Here is a 13,039-nt window from a genome sequence, read left to right as displayed (position 1 = left end):
CGAGCTTGAATTCAAAGTAGCTCACCCAATCATAAATAGAACTCAGGGCGGCGGGGAGTCTCAAGCCGGCTCCTCTCGGAACCGTCCGGATGATCGGCTTGTAGGGGTTAGGTGTGGCGCGAGCGGCGCACCCCCCCGAGATGGCACCGCAAGGCCAAATCCTGTCACTCCTCAGAGAGTACTCCGCGACAGCTTGAGTGAACGATCACGTCACTCCGCTTCAAGGACACCACGACGGGACAGGCGCACACGCTGGACTTACGATGAAAATTGTACACTTATGCGTGCTCATTATATAGCTTTGGAACTCGCAACGGAATCGAATATGACATATAGACAACTACTTACGGCAATATGGAACGAACTTTATCCCATCAAACTATCGTACGCTCAGCTGCTGTCAAATCGTGTGAGATGGATCCTAAAAAATCAAAAGATGTCTCGTGCGGAACTCGAAAATATTAAGGCCAGCTGTTTTCCCCATTTTACACAACAAGAAGAACAAAATGACCAAAACGAGCAAGATGACCAGAACGAACAAGTGACAAGAAGATCATCCACCAGAATTCGACGAAGCGGTTTATTCATCAGAAGTGATGAAAATAACGCCATCGAAGAACAATTTCTTACCAACCTCTTGAAGTATTCGTGCATCGCACCCGGGAAGAGACCTAAAATTCCCCGACTACAGCACTCGAAACATGTTCTTGACACCGTCAAAACTATGAATCTCGTACTCTCAACACATTTGGACAATGTTGAGAGTTTGACAAAAATGGTCGATGTTGTGTATGCGGCAGCAGTTACTGTATGTGAGAACCATGGAGAAAATCCTAAAGAACCACATAAATACCATCGGCCTACGGAACCTCCATGGAAGGTCCGCCTGGAAAGTAGAATAGTCTTCATGAGGAAAAAAATAGGTGTTATGCATACATACCTTAGTTCACCTAGTCCATCTAACAAAACCATAAAGGCGGTCAGGAAACTGGCTTCAGAATACCGCGTGAAGCGAAGGGATCCTGAGTTTAAGGACAAAATTAATATCATTTGTGACAGCCTGAAACAAAAAATAAAAGCGTTAGGTAACCGTATACGACGTTATAACGAAAGAACTAAGAGATACAAAAACAACAGGCTCTTTTTTCATAACCCGAAACAATTCTTTCGAAATCTTGGAGAGGGCGAAGTGATGGACAACAACCACCTCAACCATCAGGAGGCGCACAAATTCTGGAGTGATGTGTGGTCTGGAAGCGTGGCTCATGACAATGGAGCCTACTGGATTGATGAAGCTCAATCGCAAATACCAAAAACTCAGATGGATAGCTTAGTCGTAACTGAGTCAGACATAGTTGAAGCCCTGAAGCGGTCTAACAATTGGGCATCACCAGGAGCGGATGGATTGCATAATTACTGGTGGAAACAGTTTACGTGTGTTCATAAAAAGCTAGCATTCATGTTCCAGGAAGCACTATCCGACCCCTCGAGAGACACCCATTCTGTTCTCTGGCTAGTATTTTGTGCCTACTGACGTGCTTCCATAGATGTTTGGTTATAATTCCTGTGAGTATCTTATATACGGTTGGAAGACACGTAATTGGTATATATATATATATATATATATATATATATATATAATCTCTACAAACGGACTAGTTGAAAGCCACCTGGTAGAGAACACAGAATTCTTGGAACTGAATCAAGATCTGATAAGTAAGGCACAGAAGGAGGTAATACTCTGGACAGCGAGGATTGTCCGCATGTTTCTTACGGCTACATAGATAACCTTGGCCCCTCTGGCCCGGTTGATCTACAAAAAAACCCATTAATGGTGATTAAAAAAAAAAAAAAAAAAAAATATATATATATATATATATATATATATATATATATATATATATATATATATATATATATATATATATATATATATATATATATATATATATATATATATATATATATATATATATATAGTTATAAAGTGTTAATACCACCTCCAAAATAGTAACTCGTTTAACGCTCTCACCTCATATATATCGATGTCACCTCCGATTTCGGAGGTGACATCGTTTTGCCTTGTTTTTTAGCTTGTTAGATTCAGGAGGCTTCAGGGATCAACATATCAAAAAATCGTTTTGAGGTCACAACGCACCCCGTTTATGTACTGAACAATCTTTTAGTTCGAGTGTATATCACTGGCGCTAGTGTGCCGAGCTGTATATAGAAGAATTGCTCTGCGGGACTCTTTGCTGGTTAGCACCTCCGAAAATGGCAACGTTGTACCGTACAAGCAGATGTAGACAGGCGGAATATCAGTATACGGAGGAATTAAGTAAATAGAGGCGCAGCGCGTTATCTCCTCCATAATTGCAATCCAGGCGGCATATCTCAACAATTGTTATCGCATTCTTTTGTAGGGGAAAGAATCACGTGAAAGAAAACCAATCTTAGCTCTCTCGAATGGGATTATGACTGTATATCTATGCATCCGTTGAACTTCTTTCATCTCAAGCTAACACCATAATTCTGAATTTGGCGATTTAATTACTTACTTGAAAACAAATCGATTTGAATCTCGTACATAATAGTGATTCTTTCTATGAAAATGATCTATATAGATAATACCACTCATTAGAATAACGAATAAATCAGTAATGTTCTTAGAACATAGAATAACAGGAAGGAGCTTTTCTAGGTAGACCTAGAGGTAAAATATATCTATATATACTATGAAGAACTTTCTTTCAGCTCGAACTTTCGATATTCATTTATATCAACATCGATAGCACTACAAAAAGTGTATCACTCACAAGAGCGTAATGCTCTATGTAGGGAAACGGCTTAAATGGATGATACCAGATAGGTTTTTGTTAAGAATGTACAACTACCTGCAAGATAACACAACAGGAGAAAAATTATTCATTGTTTCAAACACTTGTTAAAATACATATTGGGCTAAAAACCCTGAATCTACGCCAACACGAATCACGAATTTGTACAATTGGAGATATTTCAAGCTATTCCGTCTCTGGTTTCTGCATGATTTTATCGGGCCAAATGTTGCCTTGTTTCGGCCGGTTTGATAACCACTGATAGGAAATATTGACGAATTTTCAATGAAGTGTGAGAAATTTTTGAATTTCTTTTTCCTATTTTCTAATGAATAACCACTGATATATCTATGGGAGATGATTCCCCAACATGAGGGTTCCTCAAACAACTGAAGAACAGAAGAATCTTCACTTGGAAGGCCGAACCTAGTCGAAAGACCTTCATGGTCATAAGCAAGATTTGGAATACTATTAATTCCACTACTGGGTAAACTGAGCTTACCTTCACCCACCTGAAGATGTTATTGTGTCGTGGTTCAAAACTAATTTTGTCAAATCGTATTATCTATTTTGAGTTCAATTGTGGATCTTCATCCAGTATCAGTCACATCAATTCAATATATCTCTATAATTCTGAATTTGGCGAAATAATTCATTACCTACCTGAAATAAAACCATAATAATATTGATTCTTTCTATGAAAATTATTTATATAGATAATACTTCCTATTAGAATAACGAATAATCAGAAATGTTACATTGCATATAAAAAAATGAGCTGTTCAGAGAAAGGAGAATACTTTTTGGAAAAGAATATTCAGAAGTACAGGCCGATCCTAAGGCGTGCCGAATTCCTTATGTGCCGCTCCGCCCGCTCCAAAGACAAAAAATATACTTTTTTTTACATATATACGGTGTCCCAGATAAGATGAAAAACATTTTAATGTGAGATAGAGAACACCTCGAGGATTACGAAGAACCCCCACATGTAGTATCTAAGAGTTCTAGATTCTGATTTACAGGGTGTTTTTCAAATTTAAATGGAAATTGAAACCACTCTATCTCCTGAACGGAGATATTCATCCGAAATTTGATATGAAGATAGCTTCTATGAGGTTCCAGAAACTGATTTTTCGTCTTGATAGCGACAATAATTTTTTCTATCGTGTCGATATTCAACATCCTATTGATCTCATAACGAAGTGAATTTTGAATTTTTATGGATTTAATCAATTGAATCACTATTGAATGTTAATTTTAGTTTTCATTTGATCGACTACTTAGATCAGTTTTCTGAAGAGTAACTCGAGGATGGTTCTTCAACAATTATTTATTTTTAAGTAATTTAATTGGTAAAAATAAAATATAAAGTGATCGTTTTCATCCCATGATGAAGTGAATTTTATATCTTAATGAATTGCATTAAAGAATTAATTGTTCCTACATCTTTGGTTGCAGAGATGATTTTATTTGATGTTATTTTATAGAACGCACCGCACCTTTGATTTTTTTTTGTATTGGATCAAATGAAAATTGGAATAAACAATCAATAATGTATATTTAATTGATTAAATTCGTAAAGATTCAAAATTCATTTCGGTATGAGAAGAATAGAATGTTAAATATCAACACGAGAAAAAACTTATTGTCACTATCAAGAAATTGAATAAATAAATTTTATAGTTTACGCAGATATCGAGAAATCATGAAATTCATTGGGTGATTTCGCGAAATTTTAACGACAACGACTATCCAAATTTACTGTCCTGCAAATAGAATGATATTGATTGCAGTTTTCTGGAACCTCATGGAAACTATCTCCATTCCAAATTTCGGATGAATAGGCGATTCCGTTCAGGAGATAGAGTTGTTTTAATTTCCACTCCACTCAAACTTTAAAAACACCCTGTAAATGAGAATCTATAATCTCCCATTTGGATGATGATGTCCCTGCCCTCCGACATCTTCTCTACAGATTTTTATGTTATCTAATCTACACAATAAAAATGCAATTTACATTTTTAAGTACACGCATGCAGTAACTGTAGGAAGCATCATAATTGAACCCTAGCCGTTTTTGTTTTTACGACCACGCGATTCTATTTCAAAATCTGGTAATTTTTACAAACCCTAGACATTCCTATCTCGAGTCCCTATCGATAACGATAATTGCTCTCAGATGGTGGTTTGTTCGATCTTTACATCACGTTCTTCTGAAGCAAGCATTCTTTTGTTTTTCTTTTTTTCGGTGAAAGGGAACAAGGAATATTCGATTTGACAAGATTGAAAAATTCAGTTTCATTTAATATTTTTCGTCGTCTCATTCAAAATTTGGATAATTGGAGTTAGAAAGTAATACTCAATAATTGACACTGACTGACAAATGAAGGTGGCTGTCTGAGGCCATCCCTTTTATTTGGGCGACCGCGTGCCGGACAAGCGCTGCATACCTGCTAGGATCGGCACTACCGTAATAGATAGTGATGAATATTCAATGAGAATAAGCGATTCCGAACATTTTCAGATTAATTCAAATTATTTCAGAATCGAGAGAAAAAATGCGATAAATTTTACAATATAAAAGAAATGAACGTCGGCTGAACCCAATGTTGGACCATTGTGTATTATTTCAAATGGAACGCTCTATATATTTTTCTTGAATCGGATTGCTAAATGATTTTGAGGAATCCTTTGCTCAGAAGCATCTATTTTATTATAGATTATGTTTAAATATTGGATTTTCCCGAAAATTTAAAGAACTTGTACCATCTCTCTGGTTTGAATTTTTTAGTGATGTATCATAAAGAAAATTACCAATTATATCGAAACAAGTGAGATTTTATGAAGAATTATTCAAAACAGATTTCATTTTTCGATAGATCATAAAGGATGTAAGGGAAAAATTAAACAAAATTGAAGTCTTTAGAAGGCCTCGAGTCAACATATTTTGAAATTGCAACCATGTTTTTGTCAAGACATGATGAATCTACAAAATGAAGTTAATAATATAAATACATACTCGGATACATATGATTGATATACAGATGATTGGTTGGTAAATTCCCAAAAGCTATGATGAACAGCGGACACTATGATGGAGGCATGATGAAAGGAGAAAGACAAAAGTTAATTTAAGTATTTTCGCATGCTGTTTTATTATTCAAAATAAATGATTCTTATAATCAACAAATCAGGTGCAATTGACATTTTTGTTTTGGTCTTCGAAACTAAACTTCTACTATCCAAAATAAGTAGGTACATAGATAAAATATATCTATATACAGGATATCTGTGAACAAATGCGAAGAACTAAGGGAGATGATTCCTTAATGAAAATAAGCGGGGGTAGTTCCTATAAATTTTTTTCCAAATCGACAGCCCTTCTAAAATACAGCCTTTGGAAGGCGATGACGAGTTCACAGGTTTTAATTTTTTTTACAGAAGCACTGAGTAGATTGTTACCAGTTTCAACTTCGGCAAGCTCGTAGTTTAGGCGGTAAATTGCTATCGATTTTTTCAATGTGTCTCTCCCTTAAATTCAAAAATTTCTGTGAAAATGTTGAAATTTGAGTTTTTATGCTATTGTAATAGAAGTATACGAAACTAGCAGGTCGGGGGGATCCAAGATTTCGGGCCGATTCACCTTAAAAAAACATAATAAAATGAATTTCGTGAATAACTACCGAGGAGAATCCACTATTCTCCACTATAAAAAATTAGTATTATTCCAATAATATACCGACTTAATGAATGCTACGTTGCTATTACTATAAGGCCCGGTTGATCACTTCAAGATTAGGCCGAGATTTAAGATGATCCTAGATTGATCTGACAGAACTGAACTGAAATGTCAAAATCAATCTAGGACAAACTTTAATCCCGAACTGAACAACTGCTATACATGTAGAGTTTCGGATTTTGCGAGAATCTACTACTTTTTCTTCAAAACAACAACTACGCTGAAGGAAATGTGATTGACTGTTAGCGACACGGAATATCAACCATCTGAATTCTGTAGTCCATACAAATTTTTTTGAACTCTCATCATACTAATATAGCAGTCTGATACTGAAATCCGTCATTTGACAAAATGAGTTGTCAGTCATAGACTGACCAACATTTTCGAAAGCTATTGATCTATTAATTAAATCGTTCTATAATTGGTCTTAAATTGACAGTCGTATTGTGAACAACGATATGCAGCGGATTATCTAAACACGAAATAAATTCTGAAATGTTTCGGATCATGAGGTTAATTGAATAAGTATCTTGTTCGTATCATTTGTTGAACTTCATTATTCTAAATATTCTTCAATGAATGAAAATATAATATCAACACACATAATTGATTTATTCGTCATCAAATAATTAAATAAATCGTTTCTCGAAAAGTTTCGAGTCTTGAGGCAAATATAATATTGAATTATTTACATCGTTATTTGTCGAACTTCAAAGTTCTGAATGAATTAAAATCTAAACTTGACAATATACGAGACAGTTTTCGCAAGAGTTTCAATGAAATCTGAAAATTTTCATCATTCTAGAGCATTCTGGACATCAATAATTCTCGAATCGTCCATGGCATAAATTCAATTTTATCCAATATAACACGCAAAACGAAATGTTACTCGAACTCATCTTGAGCAATTCGTTCCTAAAAAGCTCGAATCAGGTAGAGAAGTTTGAACCCTTCGTATCAGCATTAACACGTGTTTTGCAGTAAACAGATGCCGATTTCATTTTCAACGGGCAATGTAACCAGGGTCGGGGGGATGAACCAGAGTCTCTGGATGAACGTTTCTCACAACAAGAAGAATTTGAATTTTCATATGAGGGTGAGGCATTTGTTTCAAAATTTTCAGAGTACAAGGAGTATACAGGGTGTTTCACGAGTAAACAGACAAATGAAAACCGTGAATTGAGGGCATTGCGCGGAGTTCAAAATCACCCCATATACAGGGTGTCCCAAAACTAGTGAATCAAACGTCACACCACGATAGAGTAAACCAAATATTATCGAATGACACCAACATTAGTTCAACGAAAACGTACCGTTTCCAAAATAATCAGAATTTTATTAAAACACCTAAAGTTCCCGATTTTCGAACTATTTTTCTTAATAACAGGGCCAGTTTGTGAAGAAGGATATCGATTCTAAATTATATTGAATTAAGATTATTGTTTTATCTCCCCTTATTGAAATTATTTTAAGTAGTTAATCGATAACTGTAATAAATAGGAATATTGAAGAGATATATATGCTGGTAGAATATTGGGCTAGGAAATTCTTTCTCGGGCTCTCAACGTTCAAGATAATTGAAAATAAAGGTTTCGATGACAAGCGTATGAATGATATTTTTTCAGTAAGAAGATAAGTATCGAAGAAGTAGAGTTTCATGTCGGACTTGAGGCTGATTTTAAGTTAAAACGAAAACGGTTTAGTTTAGATAATAACTCGCCCATAAGAGCTTATATATCAATTCAATATTCGAAGATAATTGATTCGGCGTTGTAAGTATTAGCAGGCTCTTGAGTTTTAACCGGCTAATTCAATTAGTTCAGAAAAATGCAAGGTTAGCGCGTCGTAGAATAATTCTGGATACACCCACGAGAGGTGGAGAGGAAATTTGGGTTTTTGGTCTAAGAAGGGGAATGATAAAAAGGAACCAAAATAGGGAAGGGAGTCAGTGGGAAGTTGGTCGAAGAAAATATACGTCGGGAAGACGGAAGTAGAATCCGGCATTCTAATAGAGTAGATTTGGAAGTCCGAAAGTAAGTTCGGCAGTCCGAGAAATTTAGAAGTATTTTTTTTTCGGAGTTAGGTCTCAAAAAGGGAGACGGGTACAAGCTATTCGGGGAATAGTGTAAGAGATTTAGTACCGTGGTTAAAGTCAGTCAGGGCGTAATAATTGCTTTTATTTGTGATATAGATCGGATATAGGATTTTAGGAATTTTGGATAGAGTCGAAACGAAAAGCGTTAATCCTTGACGACGGAAAAGTGCGGGAAGTGCGGTTGAGTGTAAAGAATTCGCCGTACTGTGCGAGGAAAGTCTGGTGATCGAAAAGTTCACCAGCAACCCCAGGCGAACGACGGTCGCTGGTCGCAGAAAAAGGTAGAAGGTTCCAATTTTTGTTTGTCCAGAGTCCTGAAAGCTCCTCTAAAATTCATCTGATTTTTGATCATATTTTTATTGTTGTTGTGAAATTGAGAAAAGAGAATTTTTTAATCCAAGATTTTTATCGATGAAATTTTAATGATTATTGCTTTGCGCACTTTGCATGTGTGAAAGAAATTGAGATTTTTATTGTGGTCGTTATCGACCAAATACGTGCTTGTATTCAAATTTCTGCAATAGATTTATTCGTTAAATTTAACAGATTTTCATTTAAATTTTCTCCCAGAAAATATAGAAAAACATCAAAGACCTGTCCTTCGCGCGAAGGCCGAATCCACCATTTTTGCCCTTAAGGGGGCCTTCAATTTTGTGTAGTTAACATCTTAAAAATAATCACCCCTTGTTCAGTGGAAAGCCGCTCTTCCATTGATTCCAGGTAAGGGGTGTTTTATTTCATAACCATAACCTAAGTCTCGACCTAAGTTGATGTTAATTGAAACAATTGTTTTTTCTACATGATTTTCAATACTCAGATTAAACAGGGGTGATAATATGGGGTAAAAACGCTATCCTTAATCACAAATTTGCCTTGTGATTGAAAAAATAGTTCGAAAATCGGCAACGTTAGGTTAGGTTTTCTCAGAAACCGTACATTTTCGCTCAACTAATGTTGGTGTCATTCGATAGTATTTGATCTACTCTATCGTGGTGTGACGTTTGTTTCAATAGTTTTGGGGCACCCTATATATAGGTTTCTTCAGTGTTTTTTGAAATTTCTCGAATTTCCGTTCTGCTAAAAGTCCTGAAATTCTCTATCAAGTCGACTGAAAATTTATATTTAGCCTTGAGTTGTTAATTTCATTGAAACAGAGCATTTAAATTCGACAAAAATCAGGACCGGGCTCAGTGAGGCTTTACTTAACTTCAAACTCATAAAAACAACGTGTATGTAGTTTTTTAATCATAATTTAAACTTTTTTGTTATCTGCATTATTATTGTCTCAAAATGAATTGATTTTTGGGTTGCGCCACCTGTTGATCATGTTTTAGAAGTAATTGTTTTGGTCAGACGCCTTCAAGGAATAGAGCACTTCATGAAAAATAGAAATTCTTAATTGATTTTTTTTTCAAAGAAATGAAATGAATGTGTTCAACAATTATACCATATTCGGTCATCAAAATAGTCATTCACAATGATAAAATGTTTCAAAATTGATAATGCACAAATATGGATGGAAAAACTACGCTATCTTCAAACTAAATATTAAAACTTGATCTTCAGAATTAATCTATTTTTCTTTGGACAACTAGTTGTGTGAATGAAAACAAAGAAAGAAATCGCGGGGTGTCAGATCTGGAGATCTAGCAGTCCAGTGTTGGGGTCCTACCCTTCTAATGAAATGACCTGAAATACTGATAAATACTTTTGCTAGTGCATGAATATCATCAATGTTTCAATAACAAATTGTAATAAGACCAGACCAATCCATAGATTTCCATAGATCCAATAATGAATATAACGGAATAAGTGAAGAACTCGAAAGTGCATTTATCATACTTATTCGAAGTGCCAATCATTACCTTCACTAAAAGACCAAATGAGGTGAAAATCAATTCGGAAAATTACTTCAGGTCCACGTTGTCCATAAAAAGCGATTCATTCGGAAGATATCAAGTTATAATTATTATTTTCATGATAGCGTAGTTTTTTATTGCTATTTTTGTTCATTATCAATAATAAAGCTTATTATCACTGTGAATGATTTATCTGAATAACCAGATATGCTAAAATATCAAAAACGAAAAAATTCAGTTGAACATTTCCAATTCCATTTTTAGATTTCCACTTCTGATTGGCGATCATATTCATACCAATAATTATTATGAAGTAAAAGTCAATATGCTGCGCTGGTTTTTTCTAGAGGCATTTCACCACCAAACAATTATTCATTAAAAATTATCCACTGATAAAGCATACCAAACTTTCATTGATTTTGAGAAAATAGATGCAGATACCTGAAAAATTGAAAATTATGACGAAAAAAACTACAAACAGAGTGTTTTGCATGAGTTTAAGTTTGAATATAGCCTCAATGAGTCCGGTGCTGTGTTCGTCAACTTTTAATGTTCTGTTTTATTGAAACTTACAAGCTTAAGCGGATAATGAGTTTTTAGCCGAATACAACTAAATTATTTGGAGTTATAGCTGAACGAAAATTCGGGAAATTTGAATAAACTCCTCTGTATATCGGAAACGGAATGCCCAAGACACACATATGAGGTGTTTTTGAACTCAGCTCAATGCCCTCTATTCACGGTTTTCGTTTGTCCGTTTACTTGTGAAACACCCTGTGTACTGAAAAATCGCAAAAGACTCCTCGAGCAATTACGAAATGCCATTAAATCAAGGAGTTTCTTTTGATGCGCTATGATGAAAAATGTCAATATCCAGTTATTATTATTATTTATATAATTATATCTCGAAAACCAAGGCACTTTTACCAAACGTAAAATATATTTATCTGAAGCGCCATAGAGTCCTCTAACCCCAGGATCCATATTATCCATTCATTACGCCACACCCTGTATAATTATTATCATTATATCAATGTATTGAAAATAAACAGACATGAATACGAGCCAGTTGTTTTGTGAGGTGAAGCTCCTCTTGCTTCAAACTTCTTCTAATTATTTTGACTACCATTCACGCAAGATGATTTTTGTTGAAGAATTCAACATTCTTGTAATTATCCGTTCATTTCTTCAAGAGATACCCATTCCCTACCACCTTTGATTATTCAACTCAATGCTAACACTGCATCAAATGCATTTCATCTTCGGGTTGATTTTTTTGAATTCTACAACTGATGTAACGTCTTCAACCTCCAGCCAAAGAAGATAAACAACAGTAACTCTCCTCAAGCTACTGATCACTTGTATTTTCCATATAAATAAATAGATTTGGTATGTCTTCAATCAGTTTGTATGAACGTCAATTATGTTCGTTACATATTTTCGACTCCATATTTTCCGAAGTGATTTGACATTGTGATGAAATACGTAATTACTGAGAGACTCACGTAGAACGGACTACGTAGCACTGATTTAAAACTCAAAAATGTTTCGACAAGCGTCTTAACCCAACATTTTCGTATCATACAGAGTGAAAAGTATCCAATTTTCATGACCAATCCAGTGCTAAAATGAAAGGGAATGAAGTATAGAAGCTGAAAGTAAAACGTATATCTTTATCGATTCATTCGGGAAAAACATTTATATGGAGTTCCTGATGTCGTGAATATAATGCCCAAAAATTAGACTACTATTTCATACCAGAACAAATTCGGTAAAATTGTCTTTTGAATTAATCTTATATGTCACGAAAAATTTCATTTTCATGCATCATTCATTTTGGGACCTATATGGTATTAAACTCCCCTATCGGACGAAGTATCGTAGACATAAGCATATTTATTCAAAACTGTCCAAATTCATTCACACCGAGATCACGAACCTTATCAATCAATTATCAGCGTATGAAGTTTATCAATATTAGTATCGTTCTCGAACTATTTACAGGTTTCAATATGTGTGAATGAATCGGAAGAGCAGCTGTATTCTATATATGAGTAGAATTCGAGCTGTCTTACTTTCTGTCCTCCTAAAATCTGGCAACGTAGCGGGAGGTGAGAGCGCACTACTAATAAGAAATATATGCGGAGGTAGTAAGGTCTGATTCGTTTGAAGAAAAATTTGTCGATAAAAATCTTTTCCCCTCTTTAGGTACCCCTGTTATTTACCTTCCCCTCTACATATATAAACAAAAATTATTCCAATTATATAACTGCTTCACCCGGAGGTCAGGTCGCCCAATGAACTTAACGGAGGTAGCAGCGCACTACGGGTTCATATATATATATATATATATATATATATATATATATATATATATATATATATATATATATATATATATATATATATATATTTTTTTTTTTTTTTTTTTTTTTTTTAATTTCACACTTGAAGTGGGGTCTTTTTCAACGACTGCCCGGACTTTTGAAGCCAAGGGCAGGCGCAGCGG

General features: G+C 34.9%; 1 protein-coding gene across 1 annotated transcript; it reads left to right on the top strand.

The window, feature by feature from the left end:
- Positions 1-436: 436 nt before the first annotated feature.
- On the top strand, positions 437-1,534 carry LOC123315910. The gene has a single exon (XM_044901815.1). The coding sequence runs from the start codon at positions 437-439 to the stop codon at positions 1,532-1,534; it is 1,098 nt and encodes a 365-aa protein (XP_044757750.1).
- Positions 1,535-13,039: the final 11,505 nt, after the last annotated feature.

This window comes from Coccinella septempunctata, chromosome 6, assembly GCF_907165205.1.
Source record: "Coccinella septempunctata chromosome 6, icCocSept1.1, whole genome shotgun sequence".
Classification (NCBI taxonomy): Eukaryota; Metazoa; Arthropoda; class Insecta; order Coleoptera; family Coccinellidae; genus Coccinella; species Coccinella septempunctata.
The sequence above is the reverse complement of the archived record's forward strand: the minus strand, read 5'-3'. Positions and strand labels throughout refer to the sequence as shown.

Coding starts and splice junctions, on each gene's coding strand:
- LOC123315910 (XM_044901815.1), top strand. CDS start 437: ATGTCTCGTGCGGAACTCGAAAATATTAAGGCCAGCTGTTTTCCCCAT.